This window comes from Mustelus asterias, chromosome 23, assembly GCF_964213995.1.
Source record: "Mustelus asterias chromosome 23, sMusAst1.hap1.1, whole genome shotgun sequence".
Lineage (NCBI taxonomy): Eukaryota > Metazoa > Chordata > Chondrichthyes > Carcharhiniformes > Triakidae > Mustelus > Mustelus asterias.
This window is the reverse complement of record NC_135823.1, coordinates 15,021,260-15,045,915: the sequence shown is the minus strand read 5'-3', so window position 1 is coordinate 15,045,915 and position 24,656 is coordinate 15,021,260. Positions and strand designations below refer to the sequence as shown.

The 24,656-nt window shown below is 46.7% G+C and overlaps 1 protein-coding gene across 15 annotated transcripts in view; it reads right to left on the bottom strand.

Moving 5' to 3' along the window:
* LOC144510532 (inactive rhomboid protein 1-like) overlaps positions 1-24,656 on the bottom strand; it is a 369,670-nt gene that overhangs the window by 150,143 nt on the left and 194,871 nt on the right. For 8 of the 15 annotated variants that reach the window (XM_078240025.1, XM_078240033.1, XM_078240029.1 and 5 more), the window contains one exon: positions 11,809-11,946. In XM_078240025.1, the coding sequence (XP_078096151.1) occupies positions 11,809-11,925 (117 nt within the window). In that variant the 5' untranslated portion in view covers positions 11,926-11,946. The remainder of the gene's footprint in view (positions 1-11,808; positions 11,947-24,656) is intronic. The other 7 variants (XM_078240037.1, XM_078240027.1, XM_078240032.1 and 4 more) reach the window with 1 other exon arrangement.

Sequence of the window (24,656 nt, the reverse complement as noted above, 5' to 3'; positions counted from 1 at the left end):
TTCTTAACCACCTTATCTACTGGCCTGCTGTAGGGCGGCACAGTGGTTAGCACAGGTACATGGGTTTGATTCCCGGCTTGGGTCACTATCTGTGCGGAGTCTGCACATTCTCCCCGTGTCGGCGTGTGTTTCCGCTGGGTGCTCCAGTGTCCTCCCACATTCAAAGGTGTGCGGGTTAGGTGGACAGGCCATGCTGAATTGTCCCTTACTGTCAGGGGGACTAGCTAGGGTAAATGCATGGGGTTATGGGGATAGGACCTGGGTGGAATTGTGATTGGTGCAGACTCGATGGGCTGAATGGCCTCCTTCTGCACTGTAGGGATTCTGTGATCAGGGATCTAACGATATGCAGTCCAAGTTCCCTTTGATTCTGAGTAGTTTTCCAGAGTTCTACCATTCATAATGTAATCCTTTGCCTTGTTAGTCCTTTCCAAGTACATTACCTCACGCTTTTCCCAGTTGAATTTCATTTGTCACTGTTCTGCCCACCTGACCAATCCATGGAATTCCTCCTTCAGTCCATGGATATCCTCCTCACCATTTACCACCTTACCAATTTTCATTTCATCAGTGATCTTCTGAATCATACCGCCTACATTTTAGTCCAAATCATTAGAGTACACTACAAATAGCAAGGTCCTCTGCAGAACCCCACTGGAAACAGATTTCCAGTCACAGAAACATCCCTCTGGTTTCAATGTACCTCTTTGCTTTGGATTCCACGGGCCCTTACTTTCTTAACCAGCCTGACATGAGGAATCTTATCAAAAGCCTTACTAAAGTTCATATAGACCACATCATATAATTCACATATACCCTCATCAACACTCGTGGTTACCTCAAAAAATTGATTACATTTGTCAAGCACGACCTTCCCTTAACAAATCCATGCTGCCTAAGGCGGCTAAACCTGCTGGCACCTCCTCTGTCTGTGTTAATTTCCTCTAATATTTCACCGACCTCCACCGTGATTCCTATACCTATGTCGTCCTTTTCCATTGTGAAGACCAACGCAATGTATCCATTGAGGTCTGTACTCACATGAAAGGGTTTAGAATCAGATAAATGCTGTAAGAATTTCTGTGAAGCAGCTGTGACTGCATAAAGTAGAATAATGAACAGGCACAGTAATGTTGGTGACTACGAGGGAGTCTCAAGCCACTGCTCCAATCACAGTTACAGACTGTCAAGGATTTTGAATACATGCTTCATTAACAATCTGATAGGATATTGCATAGACATGTCTTATTAGTAATCAGATATTGTAATAAGGCAAGTGTATTGATGCTGTCACTAGTTAACTGAAATCATGTATGTTGAGTGTCGTAAGTGGGAATACTGATTGTAATAGGTTATAGACAATAGTAAATATAAATGTTAGTTTTTGGTGTATATAAATCACTTGTAACTGAGCCTTGAGGTATAATTGCCATTATAATCCTTTATTCAGGGAACCTGCAAGCCACAGGTGAGAAGCTGGCTCCCTTGCTATAGCTCCAGAAAGCTTCTTGAACTCCAACTGTTGCCTGGTCAGTTATGAGAAGTGAGGTACACTTTAGTCGAAGAGCTGTGAAACTCCCACAACACCACATCTTCAGGATCCACACACAGATTACCTATATGGTCCCAAATTGGCCCTAATTCCCTAGATACTCTTTTTATATATTTAAGCCCCCCCTCCATACTTGGGTTTTCCTTTATTCTACCTGTCAAAGCTTTTTCAGGCACTGCCTTTCCTAATTTCCTTTGCAAGATCCCCCCAGCACTTTTTGTACCCCACTAGGGCCTCTGCCATATTGAGCCCTCGGTATCTGCTGCAAGCTTCTTTTTTTTAATTAATGCTGACCATTATGTCAGGGTTCTGTAGTCTAGGTCCCACCCTGTGTCTTTACGGGGAATGTTTTGCCCTGTACTCTCGCTATCTCCTCCTTGAAGCTCTCCTACTGCTCTGACACAGTTTTATCTACAAGCGGCTGCTCCCAGTCCGCTTGCGTCAAATCGTTTCTATTGATTACTATTAGAGGACAATGTGAAGTGATCTGGAGTGTAAAGTTTATTTATTAGTGTCTGTTTTAGTTTATCAACTTTCAGTCATGTTGGCCTTAGGCAGGTGTTATAAAAGCGGCATCAAACTAAACCAGATACTAAATTTGGAAGGTTCCAGTATCTTCCTTTTTTCCCATCTTAGCTGGTGGATCTGATCATGGTTAATCTATCAGGAGACACTGGAGAACTGCACCAAGGAACACCCCACTTCCCGCTTAGTGCCTTTCATTCCTCTTTCAAAGAATTACTGGTGAAAGTTCCCATGGACAGGGCTGTGGATAGTTCAGACTGGAACAAGATTTGAGCCTTATTCCCTTTCCTATCGCAGATTTGGAAACGGTTTTCAGGATGACCACCAGTTATTGGCAAGCATTTTAAAGAACTATTTTCACTTCTGTTCCTCTTGGTCATAAGGAAATGAAATAAAGACTGAGCAAAGACACTTAGCTGGTCTCTAGCTGTTGTTTGTGGCCTGGTTGTGCTAACTTGGAAGACATCTCAGTGTACTTAAGAAGGGTAGCAAAGACAAGTCAGGGAAGTACAGACCGGTGAGCCTGACATCAGTAGTGGGCAAGTTACTGGAGGGGATTCTGAGGGACAGGATCGACCAACATTTGGATAGTCAAGGCCCTATTAGGGACAGTCAGCACAGCTTTGTGTGTGGGAAATCATGTCTGACGAATCTTTTAGAGTTTTTCGAAGAGGTAACCAACAGGATGGATGAGAGTAGGGCAGTAGATGTTGTCAATGTGGACTTTAGCAAGGCCTTTGACAAAGTCCTGCATGGCAGGCTAGTCTGGAAGGTTAGGTAGCATGGGACCCAGGGGGAGTTAGCAAATTGGATTCAAAATTGGCTCGATGGTAGGAAGCAGAGGGTGATGGTCGAAGGTTGTTTCTTGGACTGGAGGCTTGTGACGAGTGGTGTGCCTCAGGGGTTGGTGTTGGGACCCTTGGTATTCGTTATTGATATAAATGATTTGGATGTGAATGTACAAGTCATGGTTAATAAGTTAGCAGATGATACTAAGTTAGGAAGTATTGTTGATAGCGAAGAAGGTTATCAAAACTTACAGGGAGATCTTGATCAGTTAGGGAAGTGGGCCCAGGATAGGCAAATGGATTTCAATACAGATAAGTGTGTGGTGTTGCATTTTGGAAAGTCAAATCAGGGTAGGACTTATACAGTGAATGATAGGGCCCTGGGGAGTGTTGAGGAACAGAGGGAGCTCGGGTCACAAGTACATAATTGGTTGAAAGTGGTGTCACAGGTAGACAGGATGGTGAAGAAGGTGTTTAGCACACTAGCCTTCATCAGTCAGGGCAATGAGTGTAGGAGTTGGGACATTGTTACAGTTGTATAAATCGTTGGTGAGGCCACACTTGGGTATTGTGTACAGTTTTTGGCACCCTGTTATAGGCAAGATATTGATAAACTGGAAAGGGTGCAAAGAAGATTTACCAGGAGATTGCCAGGGCAGTGGACCTGAGTTATAGGGACCGTTTGGCCAGGCTAGGGCTTTATTCCTTGGAGCATAGGAGAATGAAGGGTGACCTGACTGAGGTGTATAAAATCATGAGGGGTACAGATAGAATGAACAAACAGTCTTTTTTCCAGGGTAGGGAAGTTGAAAACTAGAGGGCATAGGTTTAAGGTGAGAGGGGAAAGATTTAAAAGGGATCTGAGGGGCATCTTCACGCAGAGGGTGGTGTGTATATGGAATGAGCTGCCAGAGAAAGTGGTTGAGGCAGGTACAATAGCAACATTTAAAAAGCATTTGGATATGCATATGGATGGGAAAGGATTAGAGGGATATGGGTCAAACGTGGGCAATTGGGACTAGCTGGGCACCATGGCTAGCATGGACTGGTTGGGCTGAAGGGCCTGTTTTCGTGCTGTATTGCTCTATGATTCTATGATTCCACTGAAGGCTCCTATCAGCTTTGAGGTGGCTGTCCTTCCAGTTGGTCAGATTGGAGTAGGAGAATAGAGTGTACCCAAGTGGCCAGAAGCATGAGGTTGAATGGCCTCCTTTGATATTTTAAAGTTCTGGAATTGGGTGAAAATAGGAGTCAGGTACTTCAGACAATCCCAATGCGATTGACCAGGAGTAGACACTGAAACAGTTAGTGAGAAAAACAGAAAATGATGGAACTTCTTAGCAGGCCAAAAATTTAAAAATTGGCAAGTCATGTTGCAGCTTTATAGAACCTTAGTTCGGCCGCACTTGGAATATAGTGTTCAATTCTGGTCGCCACACTACCAGAAGGATGTGGAGGATTTGGAGAGGGTACAGAAAAGATTTACCAGGATGTTGCCTGGTATGGAGGGCATTAGCTATGAGGAGAGGTTGGAGAAACTTGGTTTGTTCTCACTGGAGCGACGGAGGTTGAGGGGAGACCTGATAGAAGTCTACAAGATTATGAGAGGCATGGACAGAGTGGATAGTCAGAAGCTTTTTCCCAGGGTGGAAGAGTCAATTACTAGGGGGCATAGGTTTAAGGTGCGAGGGGCAAGGTTTAAAGGAGATGTATGAGGCAGATTTTTTACACAGAGTGTGGTGGGTGCCCAGAACTCGTTGCCAGGGGAGGTAGTGGAAGCGGATACGGTAGTGACTTTTAAGGGGCTTCTTGACAAGTACATGAATGGGATGGGAATGGAGGGATATGGTCCCCGGAAGGGTAGGGGGTTTTAGTTAAGTCAGGCAGCAAGGTCGGTGCAGGCTTGGAGGGCCAAAGGCCCTGTTCCTGTGCTGTAATTTTCTTTGTTCTTTTTCGGTGGCACGGAAGTGTTGGGCTGTAACTCCCTTGGAATGGCAATCATATTGAATTGCCACTCCACGTCCATTTACATAAGAACATAAGAAATAGGAGCAGGAGTAGGCCATCTAGCCCCTCGAGCCTGCCCCGCCATTCAATAAGATCATGGCTGATCTGATGTGGATCAGTACCACTTACCCGCCTGATCCCCATAACCCTTAATTCCCTTACCGCTCAGGAATCCAGCCATCCGCGCTTTAAACATATTCAGCGAGGTAGCCTCCACCACCTCAGTGGGCAGAGAATTCCAGAGATTCACCACCCTCTGGGAGAAGAAGTTCCTCCTCAACTCTGTCTTAAACCGACCCTCCTTTATTTTGAGGCTGTGTCCTCTAGTTTTAACTTCCTTACTAAGTGGAAAGAATCTCTCCGCCTCCACCCTATCCAGCCCCCGCATTATCTTATAAGTCTCCATAAGATCCCCCCTCATCCTTCTAAACTCCAACGAGTACAAACCCAATCTCCTCAGCCTCTCCTCATAATCCAAACCCCTCATCTCCGGTATCAACCTGGTGAACCTTCTCTGCACTCCCTCCAATGCCAATATATCCTTCCTCATATAAGGGGACCAATACTGCACACAGTATTCCAGCTGCGGCCTCACCAATGCCCTGTACAGGTGCATCAAGACATCCCTGCTTTTATATTCTATCCCCCTCGCGATATAGGCCAACATCCCATTTGCCTTCTTGATCACCTGTTGTACCTGCAGACTGGGCTTTTGCGTCTCATGCACAAGGACCCCCAGGTCCCTTTGCACGGTAGCATGTTTTAATTTGTTTCCATCGAGATAGTAATCCCATTTGTTATTATTTCCTCCAAAGTGTATAACCTCGCATTTATCAACGTTATACTGCATTTGCCATATCCTCGCCCACTCACTCAGCCTGTCCAAATCTCTCTGCAGATCTTCTCCGTCCTCCACACGATTCACTTTTCCACTTATCTTTGTGTCGTCTGCAAACTTCGTTACCCTACACTCCGTCCCCTCCTCCAGATCATCTATATAAATGGTAAATAGTTGCGGCCCGAGTACCGATCCCTGCGGCACGCCACTAGTTACCTTCCTCCAACCGGAAAAACACCCATTTATTCCGACTCTTTGCTTCCTGTCGGATAGCCAGTCCCCAATCCACTTCAACACACTACCCCCAACTCCGTGTGCCCTAATCTTCTTCAGCAGCCTTTTATGGGGCACCTTATCAAACGCCTTTTGGAAATCCAAAAACACCGCATCCACCGGTTCTCCTCCATCAACCGCCCTAGTCACATCTTCATAAAAATCCAACATGTTCGTCAAGCACGACTTTCCCCTCATGAATCCATGCTGCGTCTGATTGATCGAACCATTTCTATCCAGATGCCCTGCTATCTCCTCTTTAATAATGGATTCCAGCATTTCCCCTACTACAGACGTTAAGCTGACCGGCCTATAGTTACCCGCCTTTTGTCTCCTTCCTTTTTTAAACAGCGGCGTAACATTAGCCGTTTTCCAATCAACCGGCACTACCCCAGAATGCAACGAGTTTTGATAAATAATCACTAACGCATCCACTATTACCTCTGACATTTCTTTCAATACCCTGGGATGCATTCCATCCGGGCCCGGGGACTTGTCCACCTTCAGTCCCATTAGTCTACCCAGCACTGCCTCTCTGGTAACATTAATTGTATTAAGTATTTCTCCTGCTGCCAACCCTCTATCGTTAATATTTGGCAAACTATTTGTGTCCTCCACCGTGAAGACCGACACAAAAAACGTATTTAAAGACTCAGCCATATCCTCATTTCCCACTATTAACTCCCCCCTCTCGTCCTCCAAGGGTCCAACATTCACTCTAGCCACTCTATTCCTTTTTATATATTTATAAAAACTTTTACTATCATTTTTTATATTAATTGCTAGCCTAGCTTCATCGTCTATCCTTCCTTTCTTTATCGCTTTCTTAGTCTCTCTTTGTTGTTTCTTAAATTTTTCCCAATCACTTGTTTCTCCACTATTTTTGGCCGCTCTGTACGCAGCTGTTTTTATTTTAATACTCTCCTTTATTTCCTTCGTTATCCACGGCTGGTTCTCCCTTTTCTTACAATCCTTGTTTTTTGCTGGAATATATTTTTGCTGAGAACTGAAAAGGATCTCCTTAAAAATCCTCCACTGTTCCTCAGCTATCCTACCTGCCAGCCTGCTCTCCCAGTCTACCTTAGCCAATTCATCCCTCATCCTATCATATTTCCCTCTGTTCAAACAGAGGACACTGGTTTGGGACCAAACTTTCTTCTCTTCCATCTGAATCAGAAATTCGACCATATTGTGGTCACTAGACCCAAGAGGGTCCTTCACAATAAGATCCTTAATTCTACCTACCTCGTTACACAATACCAGATCCAAAATAGCTCGTTCCCTCGTCGGTTCCGTAACATGCTGTTCAAGGAAACTATCCCGACAGCATTCTAAGAACTCTTCCTCCATTCCACCCTTACCGACTTGAGTCTGCCAGTCAATGTGCATGTTGAAGTCCCCTATGATTATTGCCGTTCCGTTTTTACATGCATCCCTTATCTGCTTGTTTATAGCCCTCCCTACCTCAACATTATTATTTGGGGGCCTATATACCACACCTACTAGTGTCTTTCTCCCTCTACTATTCCTCATCTCTACCCATAATGATTCCACGTTTTGTTCCTCAGAGCCTATGTCCAATTCTGTGCCCGTCTCGTCCGACCTTCCAACTCAGGCCGAGCAAGATCCAACAGTGCAGGAGAGGCCCAGCAACAAAGTGCAGGAGGCGAATTGAAGGAGGACAGGCCACTCTTTTTTACAACAGGAGCTGCCATAAAGCAAGTTAGTTGAAATGTCCAATAGAAACTGACAGGCCAGGGAGACAGGAAGTGGATAGGATTGGTGGGAGGAGGGAGGGGGTTAAATCTGAGTTCAGACAGGGGGGTGGGGGGTGGGGGTTGGGGGTTGGGGGGGGGGGGGGGGGGGGGGGTGTTCCCTGAAGGGTTAGGGGATGCTCCATGGCAGGGGGTGGGGGGCCACTCTGGGTTTCCACAATACTTACACAACAGGTAGAAGTGGTTTTAATTCTCCTAACTTTTCAGAGTAACTATTGTAAACCTGGTGAAACCATCCAAAGTTTGCAATTGCAGTCACAGTTTCTGATGGTGCACAGCACAGGGTAACCACCCAGGGGACGTTTCTGCTTCTGAGCAACTCCTGAGCAAACTCTTACCAGTGAGGTTTCGAGAGGGGGTTCCACCCCACTCTCCACCCAACAATTCCAACACTGGGGAACTCGGAGGTTGCAGCTCGTTAACTCTTTCTATCTCCACAGAGGCTGCTCGAGTACTTCCGGCATGTTCTAATGGGAGTTTTGATTCCGCACGTGAATGTGGACTCCCCAGTATCTTGCTTCTATACTAAACTGGGGGTGGTTGAGGAGAGGTTGGCGAGCGACAGAGTGGTGAGTGAGCAAAATTTATTCGTAATGAGCCAACCCAAACCTATAACATCTGTGGTACTGTCATCAGTTAGCATCTGTTCTCCATTGTCACCAAACCCAAACCAGTTCTGACAAGACTTAAACATGACTGGAAGCATTTCCTTTTTGCTTAATTTTGAAAAGATGTGCAGTAGAAGCAGATGGATAGAAAGAGAGGGCGTCAATACCTACAGCTCTCTAATCCGCCGCATATAAACATTTCCATCGAATGCAACCTTTCCTTTAATCTCACAATGTGAATATACTCCTTATTTCATGTCCTGCAGGCAAAGTGGAACTCATTGTGTGAGGCACAGTCTAGGCCTTCAGGATATTGAGAGTAACTTTCACAAAAGGAACCAGCAAACATCACAATGGATAGACATAACTTACCACACGCACACACAATAACCGTTCACATTCAGAGACCAAAATAGTAAGTTTGTTTCATTTCCATTCTCATCTATTTATGTTTAATTATCCATAATAATTCCATGACTGCATGCAAGTCCCTACTGGAGTTCTGAATGATGTCCCTTGGATTGGTGTTGCATGTATGAAGGGATGCACACTGCTCTCCCAGAACAAATCAAGGCAGTGACTACCCTCTTGAGTAATTGGATAAATGACCTATATCACTTGCGGTGGAATTGGAAACCTTGCTTGGATTCACAGCCATAAAAAACAGATGTACAGTATAAGGTCATTGTTCCGCAGAGAAAGCTATCCCAGAAACAGGTTACCTTATACCCGTCTTGAACAGAAAATCCATCTAATATTAACAAGCAGAACAAAAACCCACGCAGCAAATTGTATGCTTTTGGATGGGGATAAAATTTCTTGCTTTCATGACTGATAATCTAAAAAAGCATTCGAATGTAGCATTTTATGGTAAATTAATTCGCTGGCATTCACTTTCTCTCAGTGACCACCTTCTTTCTACTCCAGCACCATTGTCCTGGCTTTGAAATACTTACGGGACGTTATATTGTACAGATGCTACTGACAAACTCCCAATTATCCTACATGGTAAGTAACCACAAGCTGTTTAATTCTTCTCTCCCTACACCAATCTGTATAAACTGGAGACGCACCATCAAAATTACTCCCCCTGTTTAAGGGAAATATCACAATGTGAGCAGTGAATGGAGGGGAAGGAAGTACTTCAATAAGCTATTTCTTTCTTTAGCGACACCTTATGCTCTCTGACCTGTTCAGCAAAGTGCAGAACATTTTTCTACTGAGCTCCAGAGCCTTGCTAAAGGCCGGTCGTTTTTGATCTTCTTAAAAAGGATGTGTGCTGTCTTGTTATCAGAGGTGTAACTCTCTGCAGAAGCTAAATTAACATCCTTTACGATTCTGATCCTGGACGAGGAAGAATAGTTGCTTTTACATCGGCAATATGAATAACTTACTAAGAAAGCAGCTGCCTTGGTGGCGGAGTGTGTCCCTTCCGACCATGTGGCAGCTCAGTGGTTAGCATTGCTGCCTCATGGCGCCAGGGACTGGGTTCAATTCCAGCCTCAGGTCACTGTCTGTGTGAAGTTTGAACGTTCTCCCTGTGTCTGCGTGGGTTTCCTCTGGTTTCCTCCCACAGTCCAAAGATGTGCAGGTCAGGTTGATTGGCCATGCTAAATTGTCCCTCAGTGTTAGGGGGATGTCAGGGGGATTAGCAGGGTAAATGTGTGGGTTACGAGAATAGGGCCTGGGAGGGATTGTTGTTGGTGCAGGCTTGATGGGCCGATTGGCCTCCTTCTGCACTGTAGGGATTTTATGATTCTATGATTCTATGTAACAGAGTACAACAATGAGGACAGGTTGCATTTCCTTGGCTTGCATTCCCTTGAGTTTAGATGATTGAATGGCGATTGAACTGATGGGCATGTGCAGTTTATAGATCCACCATGATTAAACTGAATCGTTTTAAAAGGATTGAATGAATGATTCCAGTTTCTCCATTCATTAGAACAGTAACATCTCTGAAAACCAATGGGACCAAGCTTTGGCTTCATGTTTATAAACTATATTGGGATGAAAAGAATTTTACATTTCACCTGAGAATAAGATCCACCTTTAAGCTTTAATCTTCTTCACTTACTGAAAATGGTGTGGGAAAAGACAGAAGCAACAAATATAAATTGGACCGGTCTTCAGCTACTAGGTTTACAGCAGGAGTCGTAGGAAGTAATTGAATTTCTCTCTTTCTCCCATAGTCTAAAGCTCCCTTCCAGCTAACAAAATGATACAAATTATTACACACATGACTCTTTCCATGAAGCTCCCAGAATGTCCATTTGTCACCAATAACTTAATTTAAAATGCATCATTCCATAATATCCCTCCTGAAAAGGATGAGGGATGATTTTGTGCTCTTTGAGAACACTGGATGGGATATCTCTGTAACAGTATTTCCCAAGAGTACATGACCTGGAACTTATAGAAACAGGCCATTTATCCAAGTAGTTCATTCCAGCGTTTATGTTTTATTTTAGGCTCCACTCTTTATCCCAAAATATAGCCTTCTATTCCTTTCTGCTTCATGTGTTTATCTGACTTTCCCTTAAATACATCTCTCTTATAATTTCTCTCCATGTGGCAGCAAGTTGTACAAAGTTCAAGAGACGAGAACTGTCTACAGTTTATCTAATCAAGATTCTGTGTGCATTTAATGCTTTTGAATTCTGTCCTTCTGAAAATAAATTCTGTAATGACCTAACTACGTTAGGGGGGTTTTTACACAAGAAGAAAATATGTGGCTTGCACACATAGATTCAAAATAACAACAAGGTTCATTGAAAGAGATGTTCTCTGCACTGCACAGAGTACAAACTGAAAGTAAAAGCAGGAGCCTGTACAACACTCCAACCACATCACTATCAAACCATGTGATCAGCTCTTAAAACAACCATGCACCTATTTCAATATATAACATCTCCAATATATTGTTTGTATTTTCTATGGCTTCAGGGAGGCGATGGCCTAGTGTATTATCGTTAGACTATTAATCCAGAAACTCAGCTAATGTTCTGGGGATCAAGGTTCGAATCCCGCCACAGCAGATGGTGGAATTTGAATTCAAATTCAATAAAAATAATCTAGAATTAAGAATCTACTGATGGTCATGAAACCATTGTCGATTGTCAGAAAAACCCTTCTGGTTCACTCGTGTTCTTTAGGGAAGGAAATCTGCTGCCCTTACCCAGTCTGGCCTACATGTAACTCCAGGACCACAGCAATGTGGTTGACTCTTAATTGCCCTCCAAGGGCAACAAGGAATAGGCAATAAATGCTGGCCAGCCAGCGATGTCCATGTCCCACGAGTGAATATTCTGAAAGATTTGGGAATCTGAATTCCTAAATCTCTTTGCTCCTCTAAACCAGTTAAGGGTTAAGGGGACTCTTATTTTCCAGAAGTGATCCAATGTAGAGATGGAGGTAGATTAAACAATTCCTTGGTTCATACCGGATTGGAGCTGGGTTCCTCCATCGGGGGCTGATTGGCAGGGATTTCCAACTTGAGCCAAGGTGGTTTCTTCCTTTGTAAGCTGCTTGTACTATCGCGGCGTTCATCAGACATCATGTAGTTTAAGGTTGAGCTCTGCTGGAAAAAAGGAAACACAGCTTTGGTCACTTTGCAGCAGCACAGGTTCTGCAGGTACAGTTCTCCATCACAGGCAAGTACATGAGGACTGAAGGCTTCACCAGTGAACAAGAATTCAAATGTTAAAACTATTTTTTCCTATTGATTGTTTGATCAGCTGTCTCTGTTACTTTACCCACTTCACCAGCCTCTGAAGCTCCCCCATGCCCTAACCCTGAATTTGCATCTTTCTCTGGTTTTCCTCCCTATGTTCTCTCAGAACAGATCTTATCCACTAAACTGTGGACCAAACCTCCCTTCCTGGCTCCCATATTAGCTGCTAATGCTTCACCTCATTGGATTCTATCCCAATCTCCAAAACTGCTTTCATCAACCCTTGCTGACTACTGCCTGATCTCCATCCTTGTTACAGGCGTCATTGCCCCCCTATTCTTGCCCACCTTTGATTCCCTCCAATCAGGTTTCTGCCTCTGTCACACCACCAATGCAACCCTTATCGTGACTGGTGAAGGTATTCTATCCCTCCTTGTCCTTCTCAGCCTGTCTGCAGTCTTTGGTATGGCTGATCACAACATCCTTCTCCAATTTCTCCCCAATATCATACAACTGGGTGGGCCTGCACTCACCTGGTTCTGATCTATCTATCTCATCGCGGCCAGAGAATCCCCTGCAAGGGCTTCTCTTCCTGCTCTAGCACTTACATTGGTATTCCCGCAAGGACCCCCTCTTGGGGGCATCATCTGAAATCACAAATCCATCTGCCACATGCACACTGATGACATCCAGTTCTACCTCACTCCCACCTCGCCAGACATCCAGTATCGGATGGAGCAGAAAATGCTTCCAATTAAATAATGGAAAATCTGAAGAAAATGCGTTCAGACTCCACTTCGCAGTCACCAACTCCATCCCTCTTCCTGATACTCATCAGTGACTGAATCAGATTGGTCACAACCTCTGAGTCATAACGGAACCCGTGAGTTTCCGATCACATACCTAGTCTCATCTCTCAAACCGGCTAGTTCCACTTCCACAACATTGGTAAAGTCCATGTCTGCCATAAGACCCAAGACGTAGGAGCATAAGTAGGCCATTCGACCCATCGAATCTACTTCCTGCCTTATCCCCATTACCCTGGATTCCTTTACTGATTAAAAATCCGTCTATCTCAGCTGTGAACATACTCAATGACCCAGCCTCTCCAGCCCTCCACGGTAAAGAATTACACAGATTCACTATCCTCAAGAGAAGAAATTCCTCCTCATCTGTGTCTTAAATGGGTGACCCATAGAATGTCTACAGAGCAGAAAGAGGCTATCCGGTCCATCGAATCTGCACCAACTCTCTGAAAGAGCATTCCACCAAGGCCCTTATCTCCATTCTATCCCCCTTGGGCAGCAGTGATTAACACGGCTGTCTCACAGCGCCAGGGACCTGGTTTCGATTCTCGGTTTGAGTCACTGTCTGTGTGGAGTTTGCACATTCTCCCCGTGTCTGCGTGGGTTTCCTCCGGTTTCCTCCCACAGTCAGAAAGATATGCGGGTTAGGTGCATTGACCATGCTCAATTGCCCCTTAGCGTCCCGGGATGTGTAGGTTAGAGGGATTAGCGGGGTAAATATGTGGGTTACGGGGATAGGGATTAGGTGGGAATGCTAAGAAAGGGTGGCATGATGACACAGTGGTTAGCACTGCTGCATCACAACTCCAGGGACCCGAATTCGATTCCCGGCTTGGGTCACTGTCTGTGTGGAGTCTGCACATTCTCCCCGTGTCTGCGTGGGTTTCTTCCGGATGTTCCGGTTTCCTCCCACAGTCCAAAGATGTGCGGGTTAGGTGGATTGGCCATGCTAAATTGACCCTAGTGTCAGGGGGATTAACAGGGTAAATATGTGGGGTTATGGGAATAGAGCCTGGGTGTAATTGTGGTCGGTACAGACTCGATGGGCCGAATGGTCTCCTTCGGCAGTGTAGAATTCTATGATTCTAATACCTGTGTACCTCAGCATCAAATGTTGTTTGGGTAACCACTTATGAAGAGCATTGGGATGCATTACTATATTAAACATGCTAATATAAAGAGAAGTTGTTGTTCTGTTGCTAATTAATTCGTAAAATCTTCATTTAAATGAGGGTCTTTCTTCTCTTGTACTGCACTTTCCGTTTCAGCGTCAAGGGGTTCCCCATTTCCCGATGATTCATGCAGGAATACAGCTCCACAAGCAACACCCTCGTGTCAGAACCTTTCAATTCAAATTCATCAGGGTATATGTAATGACTCCATTCCTCTCCACGCTGGAGTCAGGATAGTCCTAGGAGGCAACTTTGTAGTTTAATATTTTAGTCTCCTGCTGTTAGTCCAACTGCCTTGAAGTTTAAATTATCCAGTAATTCAAATTAAGTAATGGAATTATAACTGCAAGAAGATTTATGGTGCTAAGTCAAATCAAATTATCCAATAATTTGAATTAAGGGACTTCTAGCTAAAAGGGGTATATTGTATGCTACAATAGTCCAGTCTTATATGTCACATGTCTCCTGCTGTTTGAATAACTAAATTAAATGCAAAAACATGCAGGAATGTATCATTCTGCACAAGGTCACTTCCGACCCTTCACTGGATCCCTTACCAGCCACAACCCCATCTCTTCTTTCAGCCCACTCATGCCTTCACTCACCCTTAAAAAAAACCTCTCCTCAAACCTCTGGGTGGCATGGTGGCAGAGTGGTTAGCATTGCTGCCTCACAGTGCCAGGGACCTGGGTTCGATTCCCAGCTGTGGTCACTGTCTGTGCGGAGTCTGCACGTTCTCCCCGTGTCGGCGTGGGTTTCCTCTGGGTGCTCCAGTTTCCTCCCACAGCCCAAAGATGTGCTGGTGAGGTGCATTGGCCATGATAAATTCTCCCTCAGTGTACCCGAACAGGCACCGGAGTGTGGTGACTAGGGGATTTTCACAGTAACTTCATTGCAATGTTAATGTAAGCCGACTTGTGACACTAATAAGTAAACTTTAAAAGCCCTTTCAAATTCCCAAATTCATGCTCTTTTCCCTGCCTGCACTCTCAATCCTTCTGTAGCCACTCCCTAAACATTGTACCCTTCACCTTCCTCCATCTGTAAACCTCCCATCCCAATGATTTTCCCCATATTCCACGGGCGGCACAGTGGTTAGCACTACTGCCTCACAGCGCCAGGGACCCAAGTTCAATTCCCGGCTTTGATCACTGCCTGTGTGGAGTTTGCATGTTTTCCCTGTGTCTGCATGAGTTTCCTCCCACAGTCCAAAGATTTGCGGGTTAGGTTGATTGGCCATGCTAAAATTGCTCTTAGTGTCCTGAGATGTGTAGATTAGAGGGATTAGTGGGTAAATATGTAGGGATATGGGGGTAGGGCCTGGGTGGGATTGTGGTCGGTGCAGACTCGATGGGCCGAAGGGCCTCTTTCTGTACTGTAGGGTTTCTATGATTCTTTCTATGTTTAATTGCTGTCAGGGGATTAGCAGGATAAATATGTGGGCTTACGGGAATAGAGCTTGGGTGGGATTGTGGTCAGTGCAGACTCGATGGACTGAATGGCCTCCTTCTGCACTGTATGGATCTTACACATTCTTCCCTTCTTCACCTCCATCCTAGGCTGAAAAATTCAAAGCCCTGGTTTTAGCTCAGGGTAGGGCGAGGTCAGGATGGGGAAATTGCAGGCTGCTCAGCCCACTCCCACTTCTAATTTACATTTCTCTACCGCCTGAAAATGTCAGGTGTGAGGCTGGAGTTGGTAGGCAGCGGGTGAAAATGGATGGGCGATGATTTATATTTTGCCTTTAATGCCCTCAGGACATCCCAAAGTGTTCTACACTTAATACTTTGGAAATGTGGTCAATGTTCTAATTATGGAAATGCGGCTGCCAATTTGCGCACAGCAAGCCCCCACAAATAGCCATGAGATAATGATTTGATTTATTGTCGCATGTATTAGTACACAGTGAAAAGTATTGTTTCTTGCGCACTATACAGATAAAGCAATACCGTCCATAGAGAAGGAAACAAGAGAATGCAGAATGTAGTGTTACAGTCATAGCTAGGGTGTAGAGAAAGATTAAGTTAATGCGAGGCAAGTCCATTCAAAAGTCTGACAGCAGCAGGGAAGAAGCTGTTCTTGAGTCAGTTGGTACATGACCTCAGACTTTTGTATCATTTTCTCCGATAGAAAAAGCTGGAGGAGAGTACGTCCGGGGTGCGTAGGATCCTTAATTATGCTGGCTGCTTTTCCAAGGCAATGTGAAGTGTGGACAGAGTCAATGGATGGGAGGCTGGTTTGCGTGATGGATTGGGCTACATTCACGACCCTTTGTTGTTTCTTGCGGTCTTGGGCAGGGCAGGAGCCATACCAAGCTGTGATACAACCAGAAAGAATGCTTTCTATGGTGCATCTGTAAAAGTCGATGAGAGTCGTAGCTGACATGCCAAATTTCCTTAGTCTTCTGAGAAAGATAATCTGTGTGGATTGAATAAAATATTGGCCAGGACACCATCTTCAATGTAATCCATTCGGCACAGCAGACAGTTTAACACAAAGACAGTGCTCCTGATAGTACAGGATTCCCTCAGTAATGTACTGCATTTACAACCTGGGCTTTTGTGTTTGGAGTGGAACTGATATTCCCAACCTTCGGAATCAGAGGTGAGTGTGCTACCAGCTAAGCACAGTTGATAATAGGGAGCAGCTGGATGGACTGGGGAGCATTTTAAACTCTGGCAAGTTGATAAGGCGTTAGGTGGGGCCCATACTGGGTGTGCCAATGGGAAGCTGTCAGCTTTGTGCTGCCGCTGAAGTAGAAAATTAACCCCAGTGTCTTGGTGAACGAACAGAACATAAAACACAACTGAAACCAGCTCAAAACTGTTTGCATTTGTAGGACCTTTCCAACGTAATGAAAAAAACAGTATGAGCTTATAGCCTAGAACAGGCCTTCCAAGAGGTCTATGCTGCTGTTGTCATACACCAGAGAATGTTCTCCCACCTGACTTCATGCATCCTTATCAGTATACCCAAGAGAAAGGGCTTACTAATATTTCACAGGCTGTTTTGGTTAGTAACTCTAATTTTGTACTGAGCATAACCACTGCTGATTATATCCATTTCATTATTCCAAAGAACAACTGTGTGACTATATCTTTCTCATTATTCTTAAGAGATTAACTCTCGGAGAATCTACACAAATTATAGAATCTCCGCAGTGCAGAAGGAGACCATTCAACCCATCAAGCCTGCATTAACAACAATCCCCCCAGGCCCTATTCCTAGAGCCCCACTTTCCTAATACCCCTAGGGTCAATTTAGCATGGCCAATCAACTAACCCGCACATCTTTGGAGTGTGGGAGGAAACTGGAGCACCCGGAGGAGACCCATGCAGACACGGGGAGAACGTGCAGCCTCTGCATAGACAATCGCTCAAGGCCGGAATTGAACCTGAGTCCCTAGTGCTGTGAGGCAGCAGCGTTAACCACTCTGCCGCCCTAAATTTCTCCCAATCTATTATGTTTACTGCCGCAGACCCGTCAGAGGTACAACTTCAATCGTAAAAAATCAGCTGTTGATACCATCTCTCCAGAATTGCCACTGGGCCGCCTCCAAAATCATAGCGGGAATTAAGAGAGCACCGCAGAAAAGGTCCTTCTAAATATTCTAAAGGCTAAACTGTACTTATTGAAAATGTATCATTTCTTACTGGAGCAAAATTCTGAGCGCTGAACAAAAATGAACAAAATCTGTTAGTACGTGTGAACGTCCTTCAGTACACTCTTGTGGTGTGCTATTTACTTCTGCTATTTACTCAATGAACTGACGAGAGTCTTTTCCAAGTGAGTTTCTATTTTGAAAACTGCAGTGACCTTTCTTTTTCCCCCCAGAAATTTAGTTTCATTTTTCTTTTCAGTTTCTTTGTATTCACTCACAGGATGTGGGCATAGCTGGCAAGGCCGGCAAGCTATTGCGCCTCCCCGCCCCCACCCCAACTGTCCTTAGAGTAGGTTAAGATACCCTCTGGAGCCATCATAGCCCGTGCGGTGCAGGTACTGTGTTAGTGCTGTGAGGTTGAAAGGCCCAGGTTTTCACAGGGCAGCGATGTATTTCCAAGTCAGAACGGGTGACTTGGAGGGGAACCTGCAGGCGGTTCTGCTCCCAAGTGGCTGCTGCCCTTGTCCTTTTAGGTGGTAGAATCATAAATTTGGAGAATGCTATCCAAGGTGCGTTAAAGCAATGTACCAAGGCATCTTGTAACTGGTGTACACCGCAACCACTGGTGGAGGAGCAAGTGAATGCTTAAGGCAACTGATTTTTAATGGAAATAATTACAATTTATTTTTAAAAATTGCAGTTCTTTTTGCATTTAGCCGTGCCGAATGTTGAAGTGGAGTCGCTGATAATATACTGGCTAATGAGGTAGTGCTCCATCCCTTGGAAACATAAATACTGTGTTTGGCTAATACACTGCAATTTCCCAGCCACATCTCCCCAGAGAAACAATGCTACATTAGTCAAATACCACAGTGTTTATAAAAGTGTTGTCACCACAGCCTCCAGAGAACATTGTATCAAAAAATAAGAACCTTCAGCCGTGGGAAGACTAAAGAAGCCTGAAGTGAAAGCATCAGCACAACCGCGGTGATGCGCATCAATTGGACACGAGGCTCAAAGCTTCGGTAAAAGAAGGCTTTTATTAACTAACAATGGAACTATCAGAACTTTAACACACTATCCCAGACTGAAGGGGTCCCATCCGAGCAGGGGGTCTTATACCTCTCCCAAGAGGTGGAGCCTGACTGGGATGTGCCACAACAGTAGCAACCACAGGTGTATCAATCCCACCCTAGCCCAACAACAACATTAGTACAATCCCACAGTAACCTATATACATTCCTATAGTGCTGGCCAGCCCTGGCCCAGTACTATCCAGTGGGAACCAACGATGGTTCACCACATTCACCCCTCCTTTGAGAACAAAGGCCGGCGGGGTACGAAAACAAACTAAAATGTCAACAGATTATAAGTTCAGACGGTCTGGAGGACCGCACCGTCGTTGTGACCTCCTCAATACCGGCGGTGACACCGGAGTAGGCACTTGCGGTGGCGTTCTCACCAAAACGGCGTCCAGCTGTTCTCCCACGGACTCACAGGCCGGTTGACCCTGATGAAACGGTAGTGCAGGGGATCCTGACACATTCTGCGGTGGCGACGATCTTCGGGTCTCAGGCAAGCTGTGCATTGGAGTAAAACTGTTAAGCACTGGTCCCGATGCTGTCCGCGCTACGTCCGGGGGAGAAATAAGGGATAAGGGATTCGTCACTGGGGGTATGGGAGCGACAGGAGTTGCTACGTCCCCTGCGGGCGCCAGGTCTCGGATCGAGACTGTGTCCTCTCGCCCGTCAGGATATGCCACATAGGCAAACTGAGGCTTGGCGTGGAGGAGGTGGACCTGTTCGACCAAGGGGTCGGACTTGCGGGCCCTTACATGTGGCCGCAGGAGGACGGGTCCTGGGTACGTCAACCAGGCTGGTAAAGATATCCCCGAGGAAGACTTCCGAGGGAATGAGAACATCCTCTCGTGGGGAGTAGCATTGGTTGCCGTACACAGGAGGGAGCGAATAGAGTGAAGCGCATCAGGGAGGACCTCCTGCCAACGGGAGACTGGAAGGCCTTTGGACCTCAACGCCAATAGGACAGCCTTCCAGACTGTAGCATTCTCTCGCTCCACCTGTCCATTACCCCTAGGATTGTAACTCGTGGTCCTACTAGAGGCAATCCCGTATGAGAGCAGGAATTGCCTCAAGTCATTGCTCATGAACGACGAGCCCGTCACTATGGATATAGCTGGGGTACCCGAACAGGGTAAAAAGATCACGGAATGCCTTGATCACCGTGGCAGCCGATGTGTCCGCGCAGGGGACAACAAACGGGAACCGGGAGTACTCATCTATTATGTTCAGAAAGTACACGTTCCGATCTGTTGAGGGAAGGGGGCCCTTAAAATCAACACTCAGCCTCTCGAAGGGGTGAGTGGCCTTGACCAAATGTGCCCGGTCAGGTCGGTAAAAGTGCGGTTTGCATTCCGCGCAAATCCGACAGCTCCTTGTCACCGACCTGACGTCCTCCACCGAGTAAGGCAGGTTGCGGGCTTTGACAAAGTGGTAGAGCCGAGTGACCCCAGGATGGCACAGGTCATTATGGAGGGCGTTCAAGCGATCCTCCTGAGTACTAGCGCATGTTCCGCGCGAGAGGGTATCCGAGGGCTCATTGAGTTTCCCTGGACGATACATGATATCGTAGTTATAGGTGGAGAGTTCAATTCTCCACCGCAAGATCTTGTCATTCTTGATCTTGCCCCTCTGCGAGTTGTTGAACATGAACGCCACGGACTGCTGGTCCGTGATCAGGGTGAACTGCTTTCCCGCCAGGTAATGGCGCCAGTGTCTGACGGCCTCCACAATGGCCTGGGCCTCCTTTTCCACTGCTGAATGCCGAATTTCGGGGCCTTGGAGGGTGCGGGAAAAAAACGCGACGGGCCTGCCCGCCTGGTTTAGTGTGGCGGCCAGGGCGAAATCAGATGCATCGCTTTCCACCTGAAAAGGGATGGATTCGTCTACCGCGTGCATCGTGGCTTTCGCGATGTCGTGTTTCAATTCCTTGAAGGCCAATTGGGCCTCTGGCGTGAGTGGAAAAGTCGTGGACTTAATAAGCGGACGGGCTTTGTCCGCGTAGTTGGGGACCCACTGCGCATAATAGGAGAAGAAGCCTAGGCATCTCCTCAGTGCTTTTGCGCTAGCGGGCAAGGGAAGTTCAGCAAGGGGGCGCATACGGTCTGGATCAGGGCCAATGACCCCGTTTTCCACCACGTATCCCAGGATGGCTAACCGGCGCGTACGGAATACACACTTCTCCCTGTTGTAGGTCAAATTCAGGCGAGATGCAGTGCGTAAGAAGTTCTGGAGATTTGTGTCATGGTCCTGCTGATCACGGCCGCAGATGGTGACATTATCCAGGTACGGGAAGGTAGCCCGCAGCCTGTTCTGGTCCACCATTCGGTCCATAGCACGCTGGAAGACCGAGACCCCATTGGTGACACCAAATGGAACCCTAAGGAAATGATACAGACGACCATCCGCCTCAAAGGCCGTGTATTGTCGGTCCTCTGGGCGAATGGGGAGTTGGTGGTAGGCGGACTTAAGGTCTATGGTGGAGAACACCCGGTACTGCGCAATCTGATTGACCATATCAGATATGCGCGGGAGAGGATACGCATCCAGCTGCGTATATCAGTTAATGGTCTGACTGTAATCAATGACCATCCGGGGTTTGTTCCCGCTCTTGACCACCACAACCTGTGCTCTCCACGGACTAACACTGGGCTGTATGATCCCTTCTTTGAGTCGTCGCTGAACCTCAGATCTGAAGAAGATCCGATCCTCAGTGCTGTAACGCCTACTTTTAGTAGCGATGGGCTTGCAGCCTGGTACCAGATTCTGAAATAAAGAGGGTGTGGTGATCTTTAACATAGAAAGATTGCAGGCGGGGCGCTTTGGACAATTTGGAGACTGCAGCTGTTCTCCCACTGTCAGCGAAGGGAGTGGCCCACCGTACTGTAGGATCACACTCTTCATGTGGACCATAAAGTTTAGTCCGAGGAGAATTGGTGCACAAAGATACGGCAACACAAGGAGCCTGAAACGCTCGTAAATTGTGCCCTGTACTTTCAAAGTTACCACACAACGTCCTAGCACAGCGACAGACCGGGACCTTGATGCCATAGAGATTGTCTGTTTGGCAGGTTGAATCTGGAGTTCACACCTCTTCACAGTGTCAGGGTGGATAAAACTCTCAGTGCTCCCGCTGTCAAACAGACAATAAATCGCATGATTGTTTACCTGTATATCCATCATCGAACAATCAAGCCTGTGAGGCTTAGCCTGGTCCAGGGTGATCGACGCCACCGTTGGTCCGTGAACGTCACTGCAGGCAGCTGCGGTCGATGCTGAGGACCCCTGCTGGTCGCTCATGGTCATCGTCGACCAAAATGGCCGCTCCCATGAATCGCACATGGGTGAGGGCGCCAAACTTAGCGACCCCTGGTGGTCATCCTCCTCCGACTCCGTCGACCGCAATGGCGTCGTCCTGGACTCGCACGTGGACGAACCCCGTGAGTACTTCGACGACGATGGTGATGATCCCCGTTCTGAAGGGTCACAGGCCGCACTGCCGTTCTTGGGCTTCGATCTGCATACCTTCGCATAATGCCCCTTTTTACCGCATGCGGTACAGACTACCGCTTTAGCGGGACACTTTTGTCGAGTATGTTTGGCTCCTCCGCAGAAGTAGCACCGCGGGCCGCATGGGGTTGCAGCCGTCGTCTGGTCCACATGGGAGCACGCCATAACACTACACTTCAAGCCCGAGGGGCGAGGAGGGATTTGCGACTGCTCCTGCCACGTTGTCTCCACGTGGTCCTCCGGATACAGGACTAAGCTTTTCGAAGCCGCCTCGAGCATTTCAGCTAATTCCATGGCGTGGGTCAGGTTGAGATTACCCTTTTCTAGCAGCTTGAGACGGATGTATGAAGACCCGACCCCGGCCACAAACGCATCTCGGGCGAGGTCGTACATGCTCTGCTCAGCCGACACAGCTTTGCAGTCACAGCCCCTGGCTAGCTGTAAGAGCTCATTGGCGTAGTCCTCCATGGTTTCACCCGACTGCCGACGTCGTGTAGCGAGGAGGTAACGAGCGTGGATCTCGTTAGGAGGTTTCGTATAGCGCTTTTTTAGAAGCTCGAGGGCCCTCGGGTAAGTGGTGGCCGCACGGATCGCGAGGTAGACAGTGTCGCTTACCCTCGCATGGAGGACCCGGAGTCTGTCATCATCTGTGGTGACCGCTGCGGAGGCTGCTAGGTAATCTTCAAAACACTTCAGCCAGTGGTCGAAGGTGTTAGAAGCGCCCACCGCACGTGGATCTCGCGTCAGACGTTCTGGCTTGAGGATTTGCTCCATACTCTCCTTTCTTTTTTTTTCTTCCGTCGAGAGTTTAATTTTAGCTAATAAAATTGATGCGCATCAATTGGACACGAGGCTCAAAGCTTCGGTAAAAGAAGGCTTTTATTAACTAACAATGGAACTATCAGAACTTTAACACACTATCCCAGACTGAAGGGGTCCCATCCGAGCAGGGGGTCTTATACCTCTCCCAAGAGGCGGAGCCCGACTGGGATGTGCCACAACAGTAGCAACCACAGGTGTATCAATCCCACCCTAGCCCAACAACAACATTAGTACAATCCCACAGTAACCTATATACATTCCTATAGTGCTGGCCAGCCCTGGCCCAGTACTATCCAGTGGGAACCAACGATGGTTCACCACACTCGGTTAACCCTTTTGAGGATTCCAGGTGCCTTGGTGTGCCACCCTGAAAGGGGAGGGTGAATCTAATGCTTTGGAATAGCGCTATAGATCAGTACGATCTCCGCCACTGTCTTGGATTTTAATCCACGTACAGGGAATACAAGTGAGGCCAGTTTCATCCCCTCTAACCCAACTATCTTAAGCTTCATAATCTTGAGTTCAGAGAATCACACAAATACAGTGCAGAAAGAGGCTATTCAGCCCATCGCATCTGCTCCAGCTCTCCAAATGAGTAATTCACTTCATGCCATTCACCCTCCTTCTCCCTGCAATCCTGAGGCATTCTTGGTCTTCAGTCTAATGCCCTTTGGAATGCTTCAACTGAACCTTCCTCCACTACACTCTCAGGCAGTGCATTCCAGATCTTAACCACTCTATCAAATATCCACTCGGCCTTCATTTCTCCAAGGAAAAGAGTCCTAACTTCTCCAATCTGTCATACATACAAACATATGAATTAGGAGTCAGAGTAGGCCACTCCTCAAGCCTAGTCTGCCATTAAACTGTGATCTTGGCTAATCTGATTGTAATCTCAGCTCCATATTCCTGCCTACATCCAGTAACCTCTCACCCCCTTGCTGATCCCGTATCTAAGGAAGGAATGTGCTTCCCTTGGAGAGTCCAGAGGAGGCGATTCCACCATCTTTTGAGGAAGAGAGTTCCTCTCAGAAGAAATCCTCCTCATCTGTCCTTTATGGGTGATCCTTTATTTTTCAACAATGACCCCAGTGCTAGATTCTCCCACAAGAGGAAACACCCTCTTCACATCATCACAACCAAAGTTCCTCATCCCTGGATCGGTTCTTGTGAATCTTTTCTGCACTCTCTCCAATGTCTTCACATCTTTCCTAAAGTGTGGCACCCAGAACTGGCACAATAGGGCAGCACGGTGGCGCAGTGGTTTGCACTGCTGCCTCACTGCAATCTGGACCCGGGTTCAATTCCCGGCTTGGGCCACTGTTTGTGTGGAGTTTGCACATTCTGCCTGTGTCTGCGTGGGTTTCCTTCGGGTGCTCCAGTTTCCTCCCACATTCCAAAGATGTGTGGGTTTGGTGGATTGGCCATGTTAAATTGCCCCTTAGTGTCATGGGGACTAGCTAGGATAAATGCGTGGGGTTATGGGGATAGGGTCTGGGTGGGATTGTGGTTGGTGCAGACTCGATGGGCCGAATGGACACCTTCTGCACTGTAGAATTCTATGATTCTTTGAATACTCCTGCTAAGATCAAACCAGTGTTTTATACAAATTCAGCATAACCTCCTTGCT